This window comes from Molothrus ater, chromosome 31 (genome assembly GCF_012460135.2).
Source record: "Molothrus ater isolate BHLD 08-10-18 breed brown headed cowbird chromosome 31, BPBGC_Mater_1.1, whole genome shotgun sequence".
NCBI classification, from domain to species: domain Eukaryota; kingdom Metazoa; phylum Chordata; class Aves; order Passeriformes; family Icteridae; genus Molothrus; species Molothrus ater.
In genome coordinates this window covers 466031-491327 of record NC_071658.1, presented here as the reverse complement: position 1 = coordinate 491327, position 25297 = coordinate 466031, and the positions used below count along the sequence as shown (strand labels likewise).

The following is a 25297-nucleotide window of genomic DNA, read 5'->3' as shown; positions in this document are numbered from 1 at the left end:
CTTCATCATTGCAGTGTATGTAAGAGTGTGGCACCTAATCCAGCAATCAAGAAACCAAACTTGTCCACAAATACAAAGGTTGAAGGAAGGAAAAGCAATGTGTTTGCTTTGCCAGCACCAGATGCTGTGTTTTCGTTCATAGATACCACTTGGTTTGAACATTTTGAGAAAAGAACTGATTGGCTGCAACACTGAGCCGAGAGGCACCACAGAGACTGACTCAGTGAGGTGGGCATTTGCTTTATTCGGCACTGGCTACGTGGGGATTGCTCCTCTGTGAGAAATGGATTTGTAAAGGATTCTCAAAACCTGCCTGAAAGCTCACAGGCTCTTCTACATCTGTATGCAAACTCTGAGATAAGGTGTGCTGACTTAGGAAGGCCATGGAATAGAGATGGCATTGTTGAGAGAGAGATTGAACTAGAAACAAGTTTCAAAAGATGGCCTTGCAAAAAGACCTGATATTTTGGAGAACTAGAACTGTGAAAGATGCAATGTAGCAAGACCATGTGGGGTAAAATACTAGGTGGTTGGTGTTAGAAGTATTAGCAGCATTGTGTGTCAAAAGCTAGTAGGCTGAAAAACATTGATAAGGTATTGTAACCAGGAAATAGGGTGGCTTCTGGTGGAATGGTGTTACGTTCTCCATCTCTTATTGTTATGAGTAGAAAAGTTACCCAGTTTTTTGAAAAGGTTACAGAGTTCACAGGTTGGGCCAGTTGCTGCCAGGGTAGAGTTCTAACTGTTGATAGTTTCATGTTGTAATCACCGGTTGTTAATAGTTTTTTGTTAATTACCTTTTGTTGATGGTTGGGAATTCTCCTTTTTGTCAAGTGGCACCCTGCTGCTTCCTAGAGGATGGCACCCGAAACGGTGAAGAGGAAGGGACAACGAAGTTGGCATGCAAATGATGAAGCCCCTCACCAAACTTTGCAAAAACCCCTAAAAACAAAGAGCCAACATGGAATTGAGGGATCAAAGTGATTTCTAGACATGAGGAACAGAATCCAGTGTCTGCTAAGACCCTTTTTACCCCTCACCCTAACCTAAAAAGATGTCGGCTGGAAAGAGGACCTCGAATGTCAAACCAAAAAACTGGGAATCTCCTGGTGCTCTCGTGAGGATGGAAGCCCCAGCTCTGCCTGCAGATCAGCAAAGCTGCACTTTTCCTCCTCCTCCATGCCGCTCCTGGAAGCAGCGGCAGCGTGAGCGCAACCCCTCGGTTCTTCCCACCCAAGCTGATTTTTAATAAAGGCATTAAAAAGGAGAAATCTCGGGTCGGCTGTCTGTTCTCTGCCCCGAGACGCGTGGGATGGTTCTGCGGCAGCCCGCGCTCTGAAGAATGAGTCTGGACTCTTCACTTTTCGGTCTTCAGGTTGTTTATTAATTCTTATCTACAGAATTTTCTTTCTGCCCAGCCGAGGTCCACTCAGCAGAGCAGCCACAAGCACTCTCACCGCCCCCGAGGGGGTGTCGTCTTTTATACTACAAACTACATAGATCATATTTACTTTTAATTCCCAATACATATCACCTATGTTAGACAGTGCATTTCTATTCTAAACCAATCCCAAAGTGCCAACATCACAGCAGAAAATGGAGAACGAGAAGAAGAAGAAGGACTAGACATGCCCTGATTCCTCCATCTTGTCCCCAATAACCCCTATACCAAAAATCCTAAAATCTATATTTTCACCCTGTGAATACTTTATTATTACACCATTCAAACCTGTGTGGCTTTCACATCCCCATACCAAGCTGACAATTTGTTGGAAGGATCAAAATCAAGCCACCAGGTGTTCCGGGCTGCATGCCAGGGTCTCCGAGCCCCCTGAAGGGGTTCTCGGAAACGCTGGACATCCAGAGGAATGTGCTGAGTTTCCACAGAGAAAGATCATCTGCCCTATTTGTTTCACTTATGTCTCACCCTTCTATAAGAATGGTAATGGAATAAAATCTTTTAAAATGCCTCTCACTTGCCCTGTCTCTGTAGAGCTGGGATTTTCCAACACTCCTTCTAACAGGCAGAGTCAGCACTTTGCACAGCACAATATATGGTTCCTTTTCAAGCAATGTATATTACATTCCTTGGTTAGGAGTGGTTATACAAATTACTTCTCAGAAGTCATTAATATCATTAGCATACGTGACGGCAAGTTCAGTGTATTCTGGTGGTGCCATTGAGGAAGGCTCCGAGTCTTACCCTGGGGTCATTCCAATGAAGGCCGACAGTCTTATTCAGTCTGCACTTATCAGCTTTCTTTCCGAAGCATGTGCAGTCCTTCATTGGCTGTTTCAGTGGTTTCAACACATTCTTTTGCTCTTATCTTAGCTTGGTGCCTTCTGTTTCTCTTATCATAAAATGGCAAAAGCACATCTCACTTCTTAGGCTTCTGCACCCTGAGCCGGGTGCCAATGGAGCCCGGCCCAGCTGGGCTGTAGGGTGGGTGGCGTCGCTGCTCCCTGGGCAGCAGCCGCCCCGCTGCCCCCTCCAGAGCCCAGAGCCAGCGGCTGCTGACTGCCTGGCAGGGCTGGGAATGGGAGGGGAGGCCAGTGCTGACCACACGGAGCCCTTGGAAAAGGGGCTGAGCCTGCACCAAGTGCACCCTCCTGCCGCTCTCTCCAGCTGGCAGGGGACAGGAGCCGAGCAGCCGTGCCACACCTGTGCCACACCCTGCTGTGGCTGGAAAGCCCACAGGAGTCTCTGTGACAGGTGGCAATAGGTTCATTGGTGAGCCACAGGCCTTGGCTTCCCTCCAAAACCTGCCCCACCCAGCCCTGCCCCACCCTGGCACACCCTACCTCACCCAACTCGACCCTGTCCTGCCCAAATCCGGCCTGCTCTACCCTGTCATGCTCCATCCTCACTGGCCCAGCCCCTACAAGGCCACAAACAGGGACTCTCCTACACACCCTTTCCCACCCCACTCCTTCCCACCCCGCCCTGCCCCACCCAGCCCCAGCCAGACCATCCAGACCTTGCCCTGCCCTGCCCAGTGAGGGCAGAGCACATGCCCTGATTTCAGTCCCATGTGGGGCAATAGTGTCCGGTAGCTTCAGGCTCATCCCCTTGCTCCCTGCTCCCTCCTGGCCATGGCCAGAGCCGGCTGGCATGGCCCTGCCTCGCGGGTCTCCTCGGCTCCCCAAAGATCCGGGATCTGACCATGGCTCTGTTCCTCTCTCTCGCAGCCCTTGAAGACAAGGCAGAGGACATCAGCCCTGCCACCAGAAGCCTGGCTCTCCAAACAGCCTTTGTCCTCCGTGCTGTGGAGAGAGCTCCGGGCTCCATCTTGCAAAAACTGCAAGATCAACTTGGCAGGGCCCGCAAGAAATGGCCTTGTCCCTGGGGCCACAGCTGGCTGTGCTGCTGGAGTTCTGAGGAGAGCTGATTTGAGAGGCTCTCTGTCTGCTGGGGCCTTCTGAGCCGGGGGGATTTTTCTTTGCTTTAAGATTGTTTCATTCCTTCTTTTTTGTTGTTCTTTAGGATAGAAATATAGAATGTGTTCTAATACCCAGACTCCCAGGAGCTCTCTTTGGTACCCAGCGTCCGCAGGGCACGGGGGAAGAGGGGAAAGAGGGTCCTTGTGCCAAGCGAGCAGCCTTGGTGTGTAGTGGAGAAGGAGAAATGGCCAGAAGCCCCTTGGCCTTGGGTGGTTCTGCTGAAGCCTTTGTGCTGGTGACAGAGCGGCCGGGCAGGGGCCGGAGCTGCAGGGATCCCTGCCGGACTGGTGCCTGGAGATGGCCACAAGCTCTCCTGGCCAGCCAGGAAGGGCCATGTGTGTCCTCCTGCCCGTGTCTTGCTGGCTGCATTGCTGAGGCCTCTGAGGTGCCTCTGGATGCGGCTCCGCTGGAGCTGCCTCAGGGCTGTGCCGCGGCCGGGAAGCTTGGCCGGGCTGGGGGAGAGCCTGAGGGGACGACGGGGCGGTGGGAGGCTGTGAAGGGATGAGGTGCTGCGGAGGCCCTGACGGGACAAGGTGCTGGACGAGGTGCAGGAGGGCCCTGTGGGAGGGAGTGGCTGGCAGGAGGCTCCAAAGGGACAGGAGGCCCCTGAGGGGCCGGGCTGCTGGCAAGCCCTGAGGAATTGGGTGTCGGCCTTGTTCCTGACAGCCGGGCACTTCCCCAGAGAGGCTCCCGTGCCTGGGGCAGAAGCCCTGCTGGCTGGGCCTCAGCAGGAGAGTGGGGACCCCCCGAGGTGCCCAGACTGGCCTGGCTGGGGACAAGGAGGGCAAGGCGGCCCTGCCGAGGCAAGGTCACTGCTTGCTGCCAGGGCAGCGGGCAGAGCAGGGCTGGCGGCCAGCCTGGGCCCTGCGGCTGCCCAGGCCATGGTGCTGAGGATGAGGCCCTGCTGACACAGAGCTCTGGGCCCGCAGAGCTTCTGCCTCCGTGGCTAGGGCGGCAATGTCTCCTCCAGCAGGGCTGCTGAGTCGCTGCTGCCAAAGCGGCTCTGGACGCCACAGAAACAGCACCAGAGCGCGCACAGGAACAGCAGCACCCCCAACGCCAGCACCTGCTCCAGGAGGCGTCTGCACCAGCCGTCATTCCAAAGGGGCCATACTCTGGGCACTATTGCGTGTGATTTAGCAAAAGGCTTCAGCGCACTCGGCCACAATGGCTTTCTCTTGGCTTGCCAGCCTCACGGCAATGCCTGGCAGCTGCCGCTGCAGCCTGTGCCCCTGACTGACTACAGTGACCGTGCTTGAGGGCAGACTCGCCTTCCACTGGCAGGCGTCCCAAGGCAGTGGCATTGATGCCATGGCAAGAGGCAGCACGAGCCCTGCGCTGCAGCTGCCTTCCCTCTCCTCCATGCAAGCGCCTTAAAAACACCTGCATGAGCTTCCAACCTAAATCCTGGACTGGCTTGGAACAAAGGAAGCAGCAGCAGGCGCTGAAGAAAGGCAGGCACTTGTGGCCACCATTCAGGGCTGGAGGGAAGCACTTTGGTATCTGCTGAGGACATGCTCAGGCTTTGCTGCTGCAAGATCCTGCTTTGCTCTTGCTGGAGCCCGTTCCTACCACTGCATGGGCTTCCATGGTTCCCGGATCAAGTCTGGTGGACCTGTGGGCAACAAGTCTGTCCCGTGTGCATCTGACAGCAGAAAAGAGCAGGACATGGCTGCTTCCGGCACTTGTCTTGGCCGCTCCTTCAGGGGGCTGGCAGCATCATCAGAGACACAGAACAGCTTCTCCTGCCAGAGTTATGCCTATCCTCTGCACTTCCCCAGGTGTCTGTCTTGATGTTCTCCGGGGACCTCCCTGTTTGTGGCCGTCCTTTGCCATGCTCAGCCGGCAGCCAGTTGCGTTTGCACATGAGCTGCCACAGGAAGACACACAGGAAGTGGAGCGTTGAATAGCAGAGGCTGGGCCAATTCTTTTTCTTTCCGAGTGCAAGAAAGACAGAAAAGCACAAGGAAACATGACAGTGTTTTGGTGGAGTCTCTTTGTAGCTGTTTTTGTTTCTGTGCTACTGCTAATCCCTTCCTTGAACAAATCATTCCAGAAAGGAGCAACATCATCTGACACGTACCAAGTGTTGCCACCAGTTGCTCCAGGTGCTCCTAGCAAGAGCCCCTGTAGGATGGAGCACAGGCCCCAGTGCACAAAATCGGCTTTGGCTGCCCTCTTGCAGAGAAGCCCTCTGGAGGCACAGGTCTCTGGGGCAGGAGATGGGCACCAGCGCTGCCAGGGGCTCGGGGGGACTCTGCTTTGGCGGGGACTCTGCCACATCTGCTGATCTCAGGGCTCCCTGGGCCCCAGGCTCAGAGCAGCATTTGTGCCCTGGCTCACACGCTCCTTGTCTCTGTCACACGGCCGCGCTTAGCGTGGCCACCATGCGGGACGTGTCCCGAGGAGGCCGTGCCAGCTTCTGTGGAAGGCCCCGTGCCCTTCCCGCCACGGCTGGGTCAGCAGCCACGGGGGCTCCTGCTGCCCTGAGCCTGCCGAGCAGGGCAGCCTTTGCTTATGGTTTGAGCCGTTCCTAAAGATCCTGTCGGGCTGTCTGAGACACTTGGGGCAAGGCATTCCTTCCAACCTGGGCCACTCTGGGGGGCCTGGGGGCAGCCCCAGGGCAGGTGGCAGGGTGTGCAAGGGCCCTTTGTGACACGGTGCCGCAAAGTCACCATGCCATGGAATGGCACCTCTGTGACATGCAGTGACATAGGTGTTGGCAGCGACGTGGCCACAACACAGTGCTCGGTGCACGCCACGGGACAGGACGGGACAGAGCACAGTGCCCTCGTTCCTTGCTGACCCGCAGCTTTCCCGAGGCGTTACTCCTGCAGGTGACCTCGTGGCCAGAACACAGGACTTGCTGACCTCTGGCCTTGCCCAGGCTTCTCTTCTGCAGGTGCCCTTGAGGGCAGACCGTGGCCTTGGCTGAGCACGGTCCTTGACGAGGAGTCTCGTGTCCTTGTGGCTGGAGCCCTCGAGACCAGAGTGCAGGACTTGCTGTCCTGTAGCCTTGCCAAGACTTCACTCTTGCAGGTGCCTTCAAGGCACAACTGCAGCACTTGCTGACTCCCACCTTTTCCCAGCCATCTTCTCCTGCAAGTAGCCATGAATCCAGGCAGTGACGTAGAGCACAGACCTGCGAGCATGCCCAAACTGGCCTGGGAGAAGGAGGACAAAGAAGGCCCTGGAACTGCTCCAGCACAACAGCCTGAAGAGCAGTTCCAGCTACTGCAGAAGGGTGAGTGGCATATGTGGGCCACAGGGCTGGTGCCTGAAGCCAGCTTGGCCCCATCCCATCCCATCCCATCCCATCCCATCCCATCCCATCCCATCCCATCCCATCCCATCCCATCCCATCCCATCCCATCCCATCCCCTCTCATCCCATCCCATCCCATCCCATCCCCTCCCATCCCATCCCATCCCCTCCCCTCCCATCCCATCCCGTCCCATCCCCTGGGGACATGCCCATGGAAAGGACAGAGCAGGGGCCGGGAGGGACTGACACCCCACAGCTGTGCTCCATGCCCTGGGGCATGGCAGGGCTGTCCCTGCCTGGGGAGCGCAGGGCTGGCCTTGTGTTCTCCGGCCTCTCCCGCAGCCCCTCAGCTCAGGCTGCGCTCGCTCTTTGCCAGGTGCAGCCGTGCAGCGCGCACAAGGGCAGGAACGCACCCGTGGCCTCTTCTGCACGACAGCGCAGGTACCTGCAGCCATCCCCAGCTGCGCTGGGCCTGTTGTCACTGCTCAGCCCAACACCGTGCTCGGAGCACTCCATGCAACATCCCTGGCTTCTTGCCCTTCTGCTACAGAGGATTGGCAAATTCATGAAGAGGATGCGGGAGGAAGAGAGCAGCGGCACGGGCACCGTGCTCAGAGCGTACCCTCCCATCTTCAAAATCAAGACCAACACTGCCCTGCTGGATAAGCTGCCCTGAGCTCTGGGCAGCACCAAGGGCCTCTCCCCAGCCCAGCCCAGCCCAGCCGGCTCTGGCCCCACAGCTCTGCTCAGGCCAGGCTGCTCTGGCCACTGGCCCCACGGCCTCAGCCCCTGCCAAGGGCACAGCAGCAGCTGCAGCTGCCACAGGACTCAGCCCCAGCCATGGGGGAAGGTGCTTGGCCAAGGCCAAAGGAGGCTCCCTGGCTGCCCTGCTCCCCTCGGCCTGAGGTGCTGAGAGCTCTGCAGCCCCTGCTGCCATCCCATCTGCCCAGGGCAGCACAAGAGCCCCGGCCTTGGGGCCCTCAAGAGCTGCTCCTGCTCCAGGCCCAGGGCCCATGCTAAAGCTGCGGCAGCCACAAAACTGTGCCCATTTCTGTTCATTGCTGCTCCCATGGGCATCGATCCTCAGCCACTTGGAGTTTGCTGATGAGTTTTACTACTCCAGAGGCCTCTTCTTTCTTGAGCTCTTCAGTTCAGGAATTCAGTGAGGAAAGCTCATAAACATTTGTTCAAAAACTCCAGAACAACAAAAGCCACAGGGAATATTCTATGTTTTTATTTATTCTCTGAATAATTAGACAGATTTCAGACATTCTAAGTGAATACACTGTCTTGAAAACAATGCAGAGAGAAGTGTTTTGTCATGTTAAGTTTTCTTTTCCTCTTTGTAGATTGGTATGCGCAATGTCCAATTGATATTGACCTCTAGCACCTCGTAATCCAGTCTGAACAGATATCAAAAAAAATCAAAACCCTTTATGGCTGACAATCAATAACACTTTGTCCCCACTCCCTCCCCACCATTTCCCTCATCCAACCCCTGGAATTCCAATGGATCAGGAATGGTGTGGCCAGCAGGAGCAGGGCAGGGATTCTTCCCCTGTGCTCAGCACTGGTTATGCAGCACCTCAAGTGCTGTGTCCAGTTCTGGGCCCCCCAATTTAAGAAGGACATGGAGGGGCTGGAGCGTGTCCAGAGAAGGGCAACAAGGCTGGGGAGTGGTCTGGAGCACAAGTCCTGTGAGGAGCAGCTGAGGGAACTGGGGTTGTTTATCCTGGAGAAGAGGAGGCTCAGGGGAGACCTCATCACTCTTTACAACTCCCTGACAGGAGAGTGCAGCCAGGTGGGGGTTTGGAATCTTTTCCCAGGGAACAGTGACAGGACAAGAGGACACAGCCTTCAGCTGCACCAGGGGACATTTAGGCTGGACATTGGAAATATTCTTGACACAAAGGGTGATTGGGCATTGGAATGGGCTGTCCAGGGAGGTGGGTGAGTCACCATCCCTAGAAGTGTTTAGGGAAAGACTGGATGTGGCACTGAGTGCCATGGTCTGGGTGACAAGGTGGTGCTGTGTCCCAGGCTGGACCTGTTGCACTCCAAGGTCTTTTCCAGCCTGGTTGATTCTCTGATGATTGTGACACTGCAGGGCCCTGGGGAAGCAAGGGGCCATTGTGACACTGCGGGGCCTGGTGGCACCAAGAGGACCATGGTGACACTGTGTGTGACATGGCAGCACAGAGCCAAGGGGCCATGGTGACACTGTGGGGCTGAATGGAAGCAAGGAGTCCATGGTGACAGTCTAGGTCCTGGTGGCACCACAGAGGCCACTGTGACCCTGCAGGGCCTTGTGGAACCATGCAGAGCATTGTGACACTGCAGGACCTGGTGTCATGATGGGGCCATTGTGACACTGCAGAGCCCCATGGAACCAAGGGGCCAGGGCTGCTCCTCAGGGACTCCTGGAATGAAGGAAACATGTTTGACACCATGGTGGCCCTTGGGACCAAGAGGCCATTGTGACACTGTGGAACCAAGGAGAGCATTGCTGCACTGCCAGACCACATGGAACCAAGGATCCATTGTGACACTGCAGGGCCTGGGAGCACCAAGGGCAATTGTGATACTGCAGGCCCCAAGGATCCAAGGGAGTTTGTGACACCAAGGGATCCCATGGAACCAAAGGGACATTGTGACACTGGGAGGCCTCATGGAGTCATGGAGATTGCGACACTTTAGGGTATCATGCAACCATGGTAACACCAAGTTGTCTGGGAGTGTGGATCTGCTGGAGGGTAGGAGGGCTCTGCACAGGGCCCTGGACAGGCTGGATCCAGGGCCCAAATCCAACAAGGTGAGGTTTAACAAGTCCAAATGCCTGGTCCTGCACTTTGGCCACAACAAGCCCTGCAGCACTACAGGCTGGGGACAGAGTGGCTGGAGAGCAGCCAGGCAGAAAGGGACCTGCAGGGCCTGATGGACAGCAGGCTGGACATGAGGCAGCAGTGTGCCCAGGTGGGCAAGAAGGCCAATGGCTCCTGGCCTGGATCAGGAATGGTGTGGCCAGCAGGAGCAGGGCAGGGATTCTTCCCTTGTGCTCAGCACTGGTTGGGCAGCACCTCAAGTGCTGTGTCCAGATCTGGGCCCCCAATTTAGAAAGGACATGGAGGGGCCGGAGCGTGTCCAGAGAAGGGCAACAAGGCTGGGGAGGGGAACACAAGTCCTGTGAGGAGCAGCTGAGGGAGCTGGGGTTGTTTATCCTGGAGGAGGCTCAGGGGAGACAAGGCAATGTCAGGGCACAGGCTGGACTTGATGATCTCCAAGGTTTTCTCCAGCCTTGCTGATTCTGGGATTCTCTGGAACCACCCTTGGAGCAGTTGCAGGATGAGCCCTGGGCCTCCTCTTCAGAAGCTCCAGCAGCCCAGGTCCCTCAGCTTCTCCTGGCAGCCCCAAAGCCCATCCTGTCAGTCCTGCAGAGCCTCTGCAGCTCCTCCTCATTGCCCAGAACAGGGAGTCCCAGAGCCAGACACAGCAGCCCAGATGTGCCCCCCCTGGCCTGGGGTGCCTCTGGCAAGGGAGCAGCACCAGGCATTGCAGGAGCCTGCAGACAATTCCTGCAGCACTTGTAGGATGATCCTGCTGCCCAAGGGACGTTCCCATGGGGCCAAGTCAGGAACTGCAATGGGGAAAGGGCAACCAGGGATGGGCTGTTTGCAGGAGAGGGAACAGGGCTGGATAAGAGGATAAAATTTATTACAGGGAAGAGGAAAGAATGCAAAGGTAAAGGAAAGGAAATGGTCAGGGCAGTTTGGGGGTGGCTTGCCAGGCAGCCCTGGCTCTGAGCAACAGCGTCTGCAGTGGCACAGGAAACTCCCAGCCGATGGGAACAAACTTCCTGGCTGAGTGCCGAGGCCAGGACAAAGCTGAGTGGTTTCCCTGGTGTCCCCCAGCCCTTGCTGGCCCCAGGGGCTGATGGCATTTGTGCTCCCTCAGCTTCATGTCCCCACAGCAACAGCATGGGGGTGCTGCCGCCTGCTGTGTGCAATGCAAACAGGGGCTGCTGAGCCAGTGCTGCCGTGTCTGTCTGTGCCTGCAAGGATGGGGCACCTGTGTGAGCTGGGGGAGAGGCCAGGGCTGCAGAGGGGGGATGTTGTTGGCAGCTCCATGAGGACGCTCTGGGACGCTGCCCTGGGCTGTGCAGCGCACTGGGGATGGATCAGCCCCTGCTCTGCTGCTCCTTCCCGTCTGGCCCAGGGCCCTTGCAGAGCCCCAGCCATGCTGTTTGCTCCCAGCCTGCCCACGGCCAGCCTGGGGCTGCTCATGGGGGTTTCTGTGCTGAGCATTGGCCTGGCCGTGTTCTTGAGAGAGCCTGGGCAAGGAGCCTGGAGCCCCCAGGGCCTGGCCTGAGGCATCAGCGCTGCCCCAGCAGTGCCCATGGCCTGTCCCTGCTGCAGCCCCGGCACTGCCACCCCCAGGGCTGTGCCCGGCCCCGAGAGCACTCAGGCCCTGCAGCAACACCAGGGCCACCAGGGCAGCGGGGCAGGGCCACGGCAGCAGCACTGGCAACACCAAGTGCTGCTGCTGCTGCTGCTGGGCACAGCTGCTGGGCCAGCACTGATCTGCCCCAGCTCTGCACACAGACATTGCTGCTGCAGCTCCAGAGAAGGGAACAAAAGAGCATCTCTGCAGAAAACTCTGCTGGGTGATCCTTTAGTTCCCTTAAAGCCACCGAGAGCACAGCCCCTCATTGACACAGTCTGTGGCCACAGGGAAGGAGGAGAGTAACAAAATGAGAAATGGCAGAAACATTGACATTTATTTGTGGACAATATGAAAAAACTAAAACAAAAGGAAGAAACGCCACAACCAAAGCAACAAGAAGTATCAAAGATGACTTTTATTACAACTGATTTGCCAACACTGGCCAGCCATTTAATGTTTCTGAAGCCATTCAGTCAACAGTCTTCACACTGCAGCCTTGAGCTCCTGGTTCCTCAGGCTGTAGATGAGGGGGTTCAGGGCTGGAGTCACCACTGAGTACAGAACTGACAGGGCCAGATCCAGGGATGGGGAGGAGATAGAGGGGGGCTTCAGGTGGGCAAATGTGCCAATGCTGAGGAACAGAGAGACCACGGCCAGGTGAGGGAGGCAGGTGGAAAAGGCTTTGTGCCGTCCCTGCTCAGAGGGGATCCTCAGCACAGCCCTGAAGATCTGCACATAGGAGAAAACAATGAACACAAAACAACCCAAAAAAAGAAAAGCAGTAAAAGCAAGAAGCCCAAATTCCCTCAGGTATGTCTCTGAGCAAGAGAGCTTGAGGATCTGTGGGATTTCACAGAAGAACTGGCCCAGGGCATTGCCATGGCACAGGGGCAGAGAAAATGTATTGGCCATGTGCATGAGAGCATTGAGAAAGGCACTGGCCCAGGCAGCTGCTGCCATGTGGGCACAAACTCTGCTGCCCAGGAGGGTCCCGTAGTGCAGGGGTTTGCAGATGGACACGTAGCAGTCGTAGCATATCACAGTCAGGAGATAAAATTCTGCTGAGATGAAGAAGAGAAAGAAAAAGACCTGAGCAGCACATCCGGTGTAGGAGATGTCCCTGGTGTCCCAGAGGGAATTGTGCATGGCTTTGGGGACAGTGGTGCAGATGGAGCCCAGGTCAGTGAGGGCCAGGTTGAGCAGGAAGAAGAACATGGGCGTGTGCAGGTGGTGGCCGCAGGCTACGGCGCTGATGATGAGGCCGTTGCCCAGGAGGGCAGCCAGGGAGATGCCCAGCAAGAGGCAGAAGTGCAGGAGCTGCAGCTGCCACGTGTCTGCCAATGCCAGCAGGAGGAAGTGCCTGATGGAGCTGCTGTTGGACATTTGCTGGGGCTGCACATGGGCACCTGTTCATGGAGAAAGGACAGTGAAGTGTTGGAGCAGATACCTGTAACCGAAATCAAAGCCTTTTCCCATATACCCTCCTCTGTAACACACAGACATGGTGTTTAGTATTCTCAAGATCTGGGATTTTCTTTTTAAGCTCCCCCCATGTCTCTCCTGATATTCTTGGATATCAGAAACGCTCAGCAATTCTGCTGCATTTTTGGAAAACAGAGCAAGTTCTGTGAGGCGAAGTGATGAGTGGAGAGTGAGGGGAGATGGTCTGACATTCTGACCTGTTCAGAATTTCTCTGGGTTTTAACCTTGCTCAGGTGGAGGGTGATCACCTTCCCGTGCTCCCCCTTTAAAATGTCACCAGGCACTGCTGAGAGCAGATGGATCCAGCACAGCCCAGCTCCACATTTGCAGCCAAGGACTCACATTGCTCATTTCAACCCAGCAGCATTTTCAGTGTCACAACACCTCTGCCTTTGCCCATCAATCTCATAACTCAGAGATGCTCTAGGACAGGTTTGCACCCTGGATTGGAGCTCCCAGCTTGGACTGAAATCTCAGGGACACTTCCAAGTGTCCTTCTGATGGCATTGGACTGTGGGAGATGCAGCTCCTTCCCTGGCTGCACTGACAGCATTGCCCAGAGCCGGGCACTGGGGACAGCGTCACCCTGAGCCAGCTGTGCCCCCTGCCAGAGCCCCCAGGGCCGGGCAGCTGCTCCCAGCCCTGTGCTCTGCAGAGGGAACTGGGCCCGAGGCTGCAGAGCTGCCCCACAGCTCTGCTGCAGCTCTGCCTGCACAGGAGGGGCTGCACGCCTTGGAGCCCCGGCCCTGAGGGCAGAGGCTTGGCTGGGGCACAGGAGGGAGGGGGCTTGTTCAGAGGGAGGGGCTGCACTGGAGGGGCTCCTGTGGGCATCTCTAAACTCTCCCTGCCACAGCATTGCTGGGGTTTGTTTTCTCTCATTGCCCGATCTTCTCTCTGCTTCCTGCAGATTTTCCTCCTGCAGGTGTTTCCCTGTGCCTGATCTCTCCCTGCCAGCACTCACAGACCCCAAATCTCTGTGCACTCTCCTTGGCCCTACAGAACCCTGCCTGTTTGCAGGGCACTGGCTGGGGACAGGTTCTGTTTGCAGCTTGGAGAAAGGACAGCTCAGACTGAGCCTGATGGCTCCAGCAAAGGTGATGCTGCTGCTGTCCATGGGCAGAGTGGCTGAGAGCACATTAGGGATCTCCTGTGAACCTATTGATCACTAAAAGTAACAGTGTGGATCTCTCAGGCACTTTTCAAAATTCATAATTCATATTTCATATTTAGACTTTAATATTTAACACCCCTCTATAGTAAAATCAAGACAACCCCGACAAAGGGAAGAATGATGAGGGGACTCTATTGATATCAGAAGGCAAATTAATTACTTTATTATAATATATTCTTCTACACTATATTACACTGAATCTGTACAAGCACTCCACTCTACTGAATAGCATCTCATGACTGTCAGCCAACAGTCCAAACAGACACATGTGAATTCAATTGGTCAATGAATCAAAACACTCATACCAGAATCTAATACCGATTCCCTTCAGGTAAACTATCTTCCAAAATGCATTCCACTTGTGCACAACAAGAGGAACATCAATTGAGATAAGAATTGACTTTCCTTTCTCTGAGGTTCCTCACTTCAATTCCCAGAAAATATCCTCGGGAAGCTGTGCCTTGCTTTTCTCTGTGAAGAGAAATGCAGCCACACCCCTCCCTGCCATTCTCCAGTAGAAGGAAACTGAATACAAAGTCTTAGGATATTTCCTCATTTTTATAAAATTCTTGCCTTGGAAATATTATATGACTGACCAGAACCCCTCAGCATGTCAGAGCTTCATGAGCATTTCACCTCCCCTGCACCAGAAATACTCAGACTTGTACTCACAGGCTCTGCAGGCATTGGGATGTTCCAGCTTGAGGAGATGGCTCCAGGAGCTGCAGCTGCATTGTCCTGCAGCCAGAGATTCCTGTGCCAAGGGCTGGCAGTGATTGTGCCCCAGGCACTTCTCAGCCCCTTCCCAGCCCTGAGTGATTGAAGCTCTCTGTGCCTCTGTGCTGTGCCCGGGCTGGCTGCAGGCAGTGCCCCAGCCCTGCTGGGCTGGCAGAAGAGCTGCTCATCCAGAGAAATGTGCTTTTGAAGCTCTTCTTGGTGACCAGGAGCTGCCTCTGTGCCAGGAGCCCAGCCCAGCTCAGCAGCACAGACACAGCACAAGGACTTTAATGAGCCTCTGGGCCTTTGTGCTCAGGCCCTGAACATCAGTCCCTGAGAGGGAGCTGAAGAAACCTCTCCAGAACTCCACATCAGAATCCAACTCCAAAGTTTGTTGGACTTTTAATGGGTCCAGTGAGGGACACGACTGAGCAAGTGTCCCCAGGCCCCAGGCAGAGCAGAGAACTGCAGGCAGTGATGACAGGTGGGGACAAGGAGAAGCCAAGTCTTGGTGCCCTGGGGCACAGCAGGATCTGTGCCACCAAGGGCTGGGAGGAGACACCTTGTCCTGAGGCCCTGGGGCCTCCTGGCACAGCCTCAGCCAGGCTGGGCACTGTCAGCCCCTTGTGCTGCCCTCAGCATCCCCCCCTAGCCCACATCCCAGTGGCCTCAAGGATCTGCTGGAAGGAGTCCCTGGGGAGCCTTGCTCAGCAATGGCCCTGGGGGCTCCTGAATGCTCCCTGCAGGGACTGCAGGTTTTTCAAAGGACTTTGGGTTTGGCTTTTGTCTTGGAGTCTCTCAGAGGTTTGTGCAATCATGGACTCCAATTATCTGCTTTAACGAATCCCTTGAGAGCTTTGCACTGACACTCAGTGTGGCTCATTAATGCTTTGAGATACTCAAGGTTTTTTAAGGTACTTTGGGTTCTCCTTTCCGCACTGAGTCTCTGAGAAGTTTTTGTGCCATCCTGGCCTTCAGTTCTCTCCTCCAAGGAGTCCATGAGGAACCTGTGTTGGGATGGACCTCAGTGGGACCCATTCATGCTTTGAGACACTTTGGGGTTTTCTTCTGACTTTGACTCCTGGAAAGGTTTGTGCAATCTCCTCTCAGGCCCTGAGGTTCAAGGGCTCAGCTCCAAATGCATCACAGGGCTCATTAGGATGCAGCAAGTCCTGACAAACCATGGCTCTGCCTTGATTTCCCTCTAGTCTTGTTGAGTTCAGCAGGAAGTTTTCCTTTTACAGTTATGGATGGTATAAATAAGAAGCTTGACTAGGCCAATATTCAAGCAGCAATCAATTTATTAATTAATATGGTAAAGTATGAGCAATACAGTGCGTGGTACAGTGGGGGAAGTTTTCCCTCCAACTGCACACCGATAGGTGAGGCTTACAGGTATTTATAGGGGTACTCATCAGCTTTCTCAGAAGTTTCTATTCCAATTCTTACTCATAAGCAGTTTCTATTCCAAATTTTTACGTCACAATTCTATGTACTATTATGATTTAGCTTTTCTCAGGATATATCCCAGAAAGAGTATCCCCAGATGGTGGTGGTCCGGTTTCCAAAAGAAGAAAGACAAATCCCATCTGGTGAGGTCCAGCTTTCCAGATGTGGGTCCTCCTTTTAATTGCAAAGACTATAAATCTAACAACAGTGATGTCCAGCTTCCCTTGGTTGAAACTAGAAATCCTTGAGGTGATGTTCATCTTCCTTTCTCAAGCTGTTTTTCTCTGCTTTATTAAGGCATGAGATAAGCATGTTTCCTTTATATATATTCCAAAGCTATAGTTTCAAGGATACAAGCAATGTTCTAAAATTATACTTCAAAAGGTTATTATTGCAGAACTCTTTAAGAATTAACTACAAGCAAGAAGCAACATTCTTTATGCTTTAATGCCAATGCTCCTAAATCAACCAAGGTTAATTGCAAACAAAAGATGGGTTCAAAGGACTTCTTCCATGCTTTACTTTCCTCAGTTATTATTAGAATTCACAACTGTCCCATTGTCGGTCTCCACACATATCGCAATCACAAATACACACATTGCCTGTCTGTACCTGACACAACACACAGCTTTGTATTTCACATCCCCCCATGTCCCCCTGTGCTCCCCCGGGCAGGGAGCTCTTCTCTGGCCTGGGATAGCCGGGCCCAGCCGCGGGGCCTCGCCGGCAGCGGGCAGGAGCCGGCCCAGGCTGCGGGACACGGCAGGGGTGCCCGGCTGCAAAGCAGCTCTGGCTCCCGCCAGGGAGCTGTGGGCAAGGGGCTGCAGCCGTGCGGGAGGAAAGCCGCTGGGCCAGCCCCTAACGCTGCCCCACAGAAAGGAAGGGCAGGAGGAAGCTGACAAATGAGCTTGGAACGTGGCAGTGCAGAGATGAAGGGACAAGTGCCCTTGGGGGCTGGGGGTCTGGGCCAGCCCTCGGGCACGGCTCCGAGCGGCTCCTGAGCCGGCCTAAGGGCTGCCTGTAAGGATTGCAGGCGGCAGCCGAGAGCAGCAGCGCCGGCAGTGCCAGCCGGGCCCCACGGCCATCTGCCCATGCCTTCACAGCCCGTGAGGGCCGCGGGCTCTGCAGCGCTGCTCCTGCTCCCACAGCTGGCCCGGAGCCTCAGGGCTGCCCCGCAGGCACTGCGGCAGCAGCAGTGGCCTCAGGGCCCGGCCCGGGGCTTGATCTGCTCAGCCCGGGGGCAGAGCCACAGCAGGGTGGAAGGAGCTGAAGGAGCACCAGGGAGCCCGGGGAGAGACAGGCTGTGAGACAAGGCTCTGCCTATAATTTTAACAGCTTTTATTAACCTAATAACTATATACAACTAACTTAATAACTATATACAAGTAAAAAGTCAAGTTTCTTATGACAATTGTCACAGGCGTTTCTTGCTTTGGACAAGATGTCCCAGGTCGAGCATTGGGCGCTGAGTCCTTTCCAGCTGGCCGGGGGCTGTTGATGTCTGGCGGGGCTGCAGAGGCTGCTCGAGCCCTGGGGCCCATGAGACCTGTCGAGGAGCTGAGCCTGGCCGGTGCTCTCCTGAGGCGGCAGGGCCTGGGCGTGAAGAGCAAGGGTGAGCTGCCACAGGTGCTGGCCCCAGTGCACCAGGACTCAAGCTCTTGTCCCACACTGGGCATGGCCATTCTCCTATGTTACTCCAGCTCCAAGCTCAGTTGTCCCATGTGCCAGTCCTCCTGCTCTATTCTGCCCCTTCCTTCTTACCCCAGATGCAAAATACCCATGCCACATTACCCAGCTCTGTACACAGAGCCCTACTCATCCCCCAGCTTGCATCCTGCAGATAATCAGCCCCCGTCATCATTGACCCCCTTGCCCTGACAAGGCCATACCTGACGCATCCTGTGTCCTGATCGCTGTACGATGCTGGTCATTACGGCCCCTCGAGATGTGTCCATCACCGTGCAGCAGGGTCACACTGGGCTGAGGAGGAGAGGGCAGCTGGCTGCAATGCAGGGCCCAATCCAGCACACCCCAATAATCCAACTCAGGTCTCTCTGGAGACTGAAGGCACAGATTCCCCCTGGATAGTCAGCAATGCCATAAAGCCTCAGTCACCATTCTGTGTCCCCATCTTCATCATACCTACCTTGTTGTGTACCAGGAGACGCTGCAGCTGTGCACTTGTATGTGGGGAAGCCTTGATGTTCTGCATCGTGGAGCTGCTGCTCTGATGGTCCCCAGAGCTCTACGGCACATGGGGGACACTGGCAAGGACCAGCGGCCTCCTGTGGGATGGGGCACAGGACACTCAGTGCCCAGCCCTGTGGCATGCAGGACCTGATGTGATGCACCACATCACCCTGCTGTGCCAGGGAGGGCACTGGCAGTGCTGCCTGCAGGGGCATGTCCTGTCCACCTGCTGCAGGAGCCCCAAGCCCATCCCACCAGGCTGGATCTGCTGGCTCTGTCCCCATGGCCCGGTGTGCTGGCCATGGCACCAGGCAGGTCCCTGTGCACAGGACACCAACTGGCAGGAGCTGGGCTGTCCCAGCTGCAGGGATTGGTTTTGGGAACTCCTTTCACAGGAGGTACCCAATCCCCGTCTGTAGGATTGACAGGGGTAGCACGGTTGGGACGAATGGAGACGAGAGATCTCTGAAGCCAGGTTGTGGATGGTTTATTGCAAAGGGCGTGGGTGCAGGGCCCTGCTTGGAGCTGCCAGCCACAGCTCAGAGCAGGCCTGAGAGAAGAGAGGGGTAGAGAGGATGAGAGCGTAAGAGAGCAAAAGCATAAGAGAGTAAAAGGGGTATGAGGATAAAAGGCAAGAGCTAAGAGACAAGAGGTAAGAGTAAGAGCTAAGAGGTAAGAGCATAGAAAAGTAAGAGCTAAGTTCCCGTTACAATACAATAAATAATCTTCTGTGTTGAATATTCTGATTCTCATTTAACGAATCTAGTACAACATACAAATCCTATAGCATTTCCATACAGCCTATAAGAATCACTAGATTACCATACTGTGCTACATTTTAAACCCTAAAAACTACTCTTTGGACCCCTTCTGCCAAGCTGGCAGGGTCTGCTCGGACCCTTGGACCAGTCTGCAAGCAGAAGGTCTTGTTTCATCAAAAGAAGATTACCTTCAGCCAGCCACACCATTGTTTTCCCATTGTTCAGTAACTAAGGGATCTTGAAGCTTGGTTTCATTTCAATCTCACTTATAGTTTCCATATTCTCAAAATCTTTTGCCAGGCAATCATATTTATAAGGCTTTCCTGTTTCATCTTCCCCAACAGCCCTCCAAGCCTGAGCTCAGACTGCAAACAGACGCAGCTCATCAGATGTGCTTTCAGCAGCCTTGGGACAGAGAGATGGGCCAGACAGGGCAGTGCAAGGCAAGGAATGCAAAAGCCCCCAGCCCTGGGGCAAGCACTGGCCCTCCACAGCTGCCCTCTGCTCCCCTGCCCTGCCCCATCCCCCCTGGCTGCTCTGCCCCAGCCCAGGTGCAGAGCCCTCCTTGCTGTGTCAGGGCTGCTCTGCACCCCAGGCGCTGGGGATGTGTCCTCAGGGCCCTCACCTTTGGCTGGGCGGTGGCTCCTTGCTGGGGGGCATCGGCTGCAAATACGGGAGTGTCTCGGAGTACCTGGGGAGGGCAGGAGTCGCAGGTGTGTGACAGGGGACAAAGAACCTGTTCCTGTTGGAGGCAGCCCCCCCAAAGCCATGGGATTGTAGCCCATGGCATCCCGCTGCCTGTAGCCCTTGGGATGAGCCCCCACAGCCCCTGCTGATGGGCAGGGCTGCCGAGGGGGCTCCCCACATCAGCCCCTCCCAAGCAGACACCGTCCCCCTGTGCCAGCACAGCGGGTCACTGCTGGCACCCATCTCCCCCCATGCCAGCCCCGCTGCCCCCGAGGCACTGGTGCTACTCACTGGCCAGGAACCTGCACGCTGAGCATGCGGTCACAGGACAGGCACGAGAAAGGGACTGGCAGCTGCCTAAGGAGGGTGAGGGAAGAGGGCTGGCTGAGCTCCTGGGGCCACAGCCCTGCAGCACACAGGCAGCAGCTCCCTGCAGCAGCCAGCTGCTGGGCAGCTCACTGCACAGGGTCACGGCCATTGCAGGGTGAACCGTGGGCTCTTGAGCCTGTTTCTCCCCATCCCCAAGGTGCTGGCTGATGCCAGGTGAAGGGCACAGGCACCCATGCCACCATCCCAAGCAGCTCCTGCAGCGCTTTCAGTCCCTCTCTGGCACCAAAGCTCCCCCGTGTGCACGGCCAGGAGGGCAGGGCACGACCCAGCTCAGGGGCATGGTGTGTGACAGCCCTGCCTGGCAGGAGCAGTTGCCATCGCTGTCCCCAAAGCCATCAGAATCTCCATTGCACTCACTTCTTAATCCCAGCAGCGTTTTCACGCAACAGCCTATCCTCGAGTTCCTCCATGTTCCTGTTCCAGGAGTCCTCCCGGTTTTTACGGAAAGTCTTCAGCTCCAGGCGATCCAGCTGGGAACAGGTGCACAGCCTCAGCCAGCTGCTCCAGGATGTGACATGGAGCTCTCCAGGGAAAAGCTGGGAGGGGGATCCTCAGAGGGATGCTGCCTCAGGCTGTCAAGTCCCAAAGGTGCCAGTTCCTCGTGGTGGAGACGAGGTACCCCTCACCTTGTCTTCAATTGCATCACTGAACTGCTGCTGCGTATTGTTCCAGTGCTGCTCCTGGCCTGAAATCTGGCTCTGCAACTCCTGCATCCTCTCATCCAGCTCCTTCATGTTCTCTTCACACTGGCTGCAATTGACTTTGCTGTCCAAGGCAGCTTTGTCCGCCATCTAGCAGAGGGGAATGGCAGGAGAGCAGTGGGGAAAGGGATGAGGAACGCCAGACAGGGCCAGCGTGTGAGGAGCGGAGGGAGGAGTGCTTCTGAGACAGAGTAGAAATTTTCCAGAGTAGAAATCCATTTTGATTTAGGTGAAATGTACATCTTTGAGTCTGTGGTTAGAAAACATAGCTATGTAGCCTGACTGCAAAGCCTAGGCTCAGGGAAACTGATTCAGTGAAGGACAGAGATAGGGGCGGGGGGATGGGACGGGACAGAGGGTGATAAAGAGAGACAGAGAGACTGCTGTGAAAGCACATCAACCTGACCTAAGAATTCTTTCTGATAAAGAAGAACTAGTGGCAAATGTCATGCGAAATTTGTAAAAATGAATATGTATGAACCTATTGTGAAATTGTATGGATATATATTTGAGAGGGATAAAAAGGAACCTGAAGTTCCCAGAGGTACGCATGCCTTTTAAGAAGAGTAATCTCTGCATGCATCCGACAATGTAATAATAAACATACCGGCTTTACAACTTTCACAAAGTTGTGGAGTTTTTGGCTATCTCCGCAAACCAGACCCCTTTTGGAGGTTTCCTCCCCAAATTTGCCCTAAGCCAGCACAAACAATCATCATGAAAGTTTACCAGTGGCATAATTTCCTGCTGGCAAATCTTGTGACAGAAGCTTGACCTTGTTCTCCATGATTCATTCTTGGGAAGAGAGACAGGAGAAGATTCCTGGAAAACTGAAACAGCTTTCCAGAAGTGAAATGAAAATGAAAGAAACAATCCAAGATCTTTTCCTCTATTTATTTCTATGCTCCCCTTTTCCATGTTGCACTACTTCTCCATCCCAGGAATTCCAGATGCACCGCACCTCTAAGATCGGTGACTTAGTGATTTTTAGACACTCGAAAATACCATGAGCCACACACAGAGTTTTCCTTCCCCTGGTTTTACTGGAAGGCAACACTGGAGATGTAAGTGCAGTGCTGGGGTCAGGTAGGAATCCTACACCAAGGGAAGGTGTCCCGACAGTGTTTGCCCCTCAGCCAGGCCAATGCACAGCAGCAAGTGAGGGGATTGCTGTGCCAGTGTGCAGGAGTCAGGGCTCTGCATCTGGGCTCAAGGCTGCAAGTTCCCGTGTTTGGACAGACTCAGGGGCTGTGCCCGGGGCGCGCGGGGCTCGAACGTGCGGCTCGTGGGGCGAGCGGGGAACGGACACGGGGACGAACGGCCCCGGTGCTTCAGTTGCAGCAGCGGCAGCGGCGACAGCAGCAGCGGCGGCAGCAGCAAAACAGATATTCTAGAGCACTCTTTCTCTTTCTCTCTTTCTTCCTCTTTCTCTCTCTTTCCCGCTGTCGGGTGCCTTCTCCCGGGGTCCCTTGCCCGGCGTCCCTCTCCTCTCTCCGCCTCCCTCTCCCCTACCGGGCCGGGCCATGCCCCCGGCCCGCCCCCGGCCCCGGGCGGGGCTGCCCCGTGCCCGGCCCCGCCCGTCCCGCCACGGTCTCGCCTCCGCCCGGCTCTGGCCGTGCTGGCGGTGGCGCTGCTGGGCAGGCATCAGTGCCTGGTGCGGGGGCGGCATCGCTGCCCTTCGGCTCCGCCTGGCCCGAGCCCAGCCCCGGCCGCGACGTAAAGTCCCGTCCCGATCCCGGCCCCGGCCCCAGCTCCTCCCGGGGCCTGCGGAGGACACACGCGGGGCGGCCGCTCCCGCCGCCTCCGCTGCGGCTTCCCCGGCCCGAGCTCCGCCGCTCGGCAGCGCGGCCGCCGGCCCCGAGCCGCCGGGGCCCGGAGCGGGTGGGGATGCCCGGCCCGGGCCTCTCGAGGGGCGCTCGGGGGCCGTTGCTGGCCCCGGGCCGAGCGCTGACAGCCGCGTCTCGCCCGCAGGGAAGGCGCAGGAGGCCCTGCAGGAGCGGTACCGTGTGGATTCGCTGCTGGGACGCGGTGGCTTCGGCAGCGTCTGCTCGGGGACGCGGCTCTCGGACGGCGCCCCGGTGAGCGGCGGGGCCGGCGGCGGGCGGAGGGGGGAGGAGGAGAAGGAGAAGGAGAAGGAGAAGCAGAAGGAGGAGGAGGAGGAGAAGGCGGACAAGGAGGAGAAGGGCGGAGGATGGGGCTGGGCAGGACGGGCGGCGAGCTCAGCCCGCTGCTCTCCCTCGCTCGCAGGTGGCCATTAAACGCGTGCCGCGGGATCGCATCCGGCACTGGGGCGAGCTGGTGAGTGAGCGGGGCCAGCGGCAGCAGCCGGGCCGGGCCGGGCGGCGAGGAGCCGGGGCCCGGCAGGGAGGGAGCCGCCGGGAGCCCTGCGGGGAGAGCGGGCGTGAGCTGAGCGGGGCGTGCAGAGCGTCCCGGGCTGGCTGAGGGCTCCCAGAGCCCCGGCACGGCCTCAGCCCCACTGACGGCACCGCGCTCCTCCCGCAGCCCGACGGCAGCAGCGCGCCGCTGGAGATCGTGCTGCTGGCCAAGGTATCCCGTGGCTGTGCCGCTGTCATTCAGCTCCTGGAGTGGCTCGAGCTCCCCGACAGCTTCCTGCTGGTGCTGGAGCGTCCGGAGCGGTGCCAGGAGCTCTCGGGTTTCCTGGCGGAGCGGGGGTTCCTGCCGGAGGAGGAGGCGCGGGCGCTGTTCCGCCAGGCGCTGGAGGCCGTGCGGCACTGCACTGCCTGCGGGGTCCTGCACAGGGACATCAAACCAGAGAACATCCTGCTCGACCTGGCCAGCGGGCAGCTGAAATTCATTGACTTTGGCTGTGGCGCCTTCCTCCAAGACACAGCCTACACCCAGTTTGCAGGTGAGCCCTTGCAGGGGATGCTCCTGGGCATCGCATGGCCCAGCCTGGGTGCAGCACCGGGGCTTCCCCCTATTGCAGCCGGGATGGGATTGATGCTGCAGCCGAGTTGATTTGGGTGGGGTGTGAGGGGGGCCAGCTGCCGGCCCTGCCGACAGCCTTCAGCACCCACTGTGGCCTGGGCTGGGGCTGGAGCTGGGGCAGCCAGCCCGACAAAAACCCCCATGGGGGTAGCAGAGAGGGGGGTCTGACCCCGTGCCCCGGATGGTTTGGTGTGCAGGTGAGGAAGGGCTTGGACTGCTCTGCTCCCCTTGTTTGCCTTGGCTTATTAACATTTTTGGGGGCCATGCAGGTGGGGAGGAGAGTGGGTTTTCTCCACCACTGAGTGGGTTTTTCCTTTGTGTGTCATGGTTAGGCCTTCCCAGGGTTTCTGCTGCCCTCTTCCAGCACCAGTGGCTTCTTTTCCAGCCCTGAGTTTGTACACATGTCCCAGGTGCTGGCGAGAGGGCAGCGCTCACCCCGTGTGGCTCTGGGGCAGCCCCCACATGGCCAGGGATGCTGGGGCCGGGCTCTGGGAGCAGCAGCATCCCCCTGCTGAGCTGTGTCTGTGTTCCACAGGAACCCTGTCCTACAGCCCACCAGAGTGGATCCAGCACCAGCGCTACCACGGCGAGGCAGCGACGATCTGGTCCCTGGGCCTCCTGCTGTGCCACCTGGTCATGGGCAAGCACCCGTTCAGGAGGGGCCAGGAGATCATCCGGGGGCGGATCTTGTTCCCACGATGGCTCTCTCAAGGTGGATCCTCATCTCTGGGCACGGGGGGAATCCCAGTGCTGAGAGACAGCAGCGGGCTCGTGGGCATCCTGCTCTGGCAGCTGCTGAGGAGGTGGCACAGGTCCTGCTCTCCTGCTCTCCTCCAAACAGAGCATCCATGGGGAAGTTTAGGCCCAGCTCTGGGCACACCCAGCATGGCCTGGGCACGGGAACAGGGGGACAACTTCTCCAGCTGACTGGTGATTTCTGGTTTCTCTCCCCAGAGTGCCAGGATATCATTAAGAGGTGTTTGTCCATGCAACCCTCGGACAGGCCATCTTTAGAAGAGCTTTTCTGCCATCCTTGGGTGCAGGGTGTTCCTCTGCCCTAGAAGATGGGAGAGATCCACGTGCACAGTTGGATCCAGGGCCTGGCAGGTACCAGCTCCACACATCTCTTGGCACTCAGTGGCAAAGCAAACCAGGCTGGTTTTGTGCTGCCTGTAGCTCTGAGCAGGGGTCATCAGAAGGGAACACGCAGCTCTTGGGCTGGAGCTGAGCTGGAGACCTGGTGTGGCAAGCACTGGTGGCCACCATACCCCTGGTTTGGTTTGTCTGGTTCATGGATGGCTGGGGCCCTGGGCAGAGCCCTGACAGCCTGGTCTGGCCCTAGGGAAGGAGAAGGAGCCCCTGGAGAAGCTGTACCAGGTGGGGCTGCTGCTGGAGACACCAAGGACAAGCTCAAGGGTGACAATCTCTTCCTTGGCCTGGCCAGCTGAAGATGATGGACTTGGATTCTGGCACCTTCTTCAAAGCCAGGCTCCAGGCCCAATTTGCAGGTGAGTCCACAGGCAGGGGGATGCTCCCAGATCTGGGCCTGGCATGGCCTGTCCGGGCACCAAAGGTTCCCCCTTTGCTGGGGCAGATGCAATGAATTCTTCAGTCACTGCCCAGCTGCTTTTTGGCTCTGGGCAGCTGCTGAGGGC

The 25297-nt window shown here is 56.5% G+C and overlaps 2 protein-coding genes across 2 annotated transcripts; one reads left to right on the top strand and one right to left on the bottom strand.

Moving 5' to 3' along the window:
- Window positions 1-11628: 11628 nt before the first annotated feature.
- On the bottom strand, window positions 11629-12528 carry LOC118700562 (olfactory receptor 14C36-like). Its single transcript, XM_036405123.1, has one exon. It carries the CDS (start codon window positions 12526-12528, stop codon window positions 11629-11631), a length of 900 nt encoding a protein of 299 aa, XP_036261016.1.
- Window positions 12529-20927: 8399 nt separating this feature from the next.
- LOC118700541 (serine/threonine-protein kinase pim-1-like) lies at window positions 20928-24703 on the top strand. The gene is made up of 6 exons (XM_054518020.1): window positions 20928-20948; window positions 22088-22771; window positions 22941-22991; window positions 23196-23562; window positions 24178-24354; window positions 24597-24703. Exons 1-6 carry the CDS (start codon window positions 20928-20930, stop codon window positions 24701-24703), a joined length of 1407 nt encoding a protein of 468 aa, XP_054373995.1.
- Window positions 24704-25297: the final 594 nt, after the last annotated feature.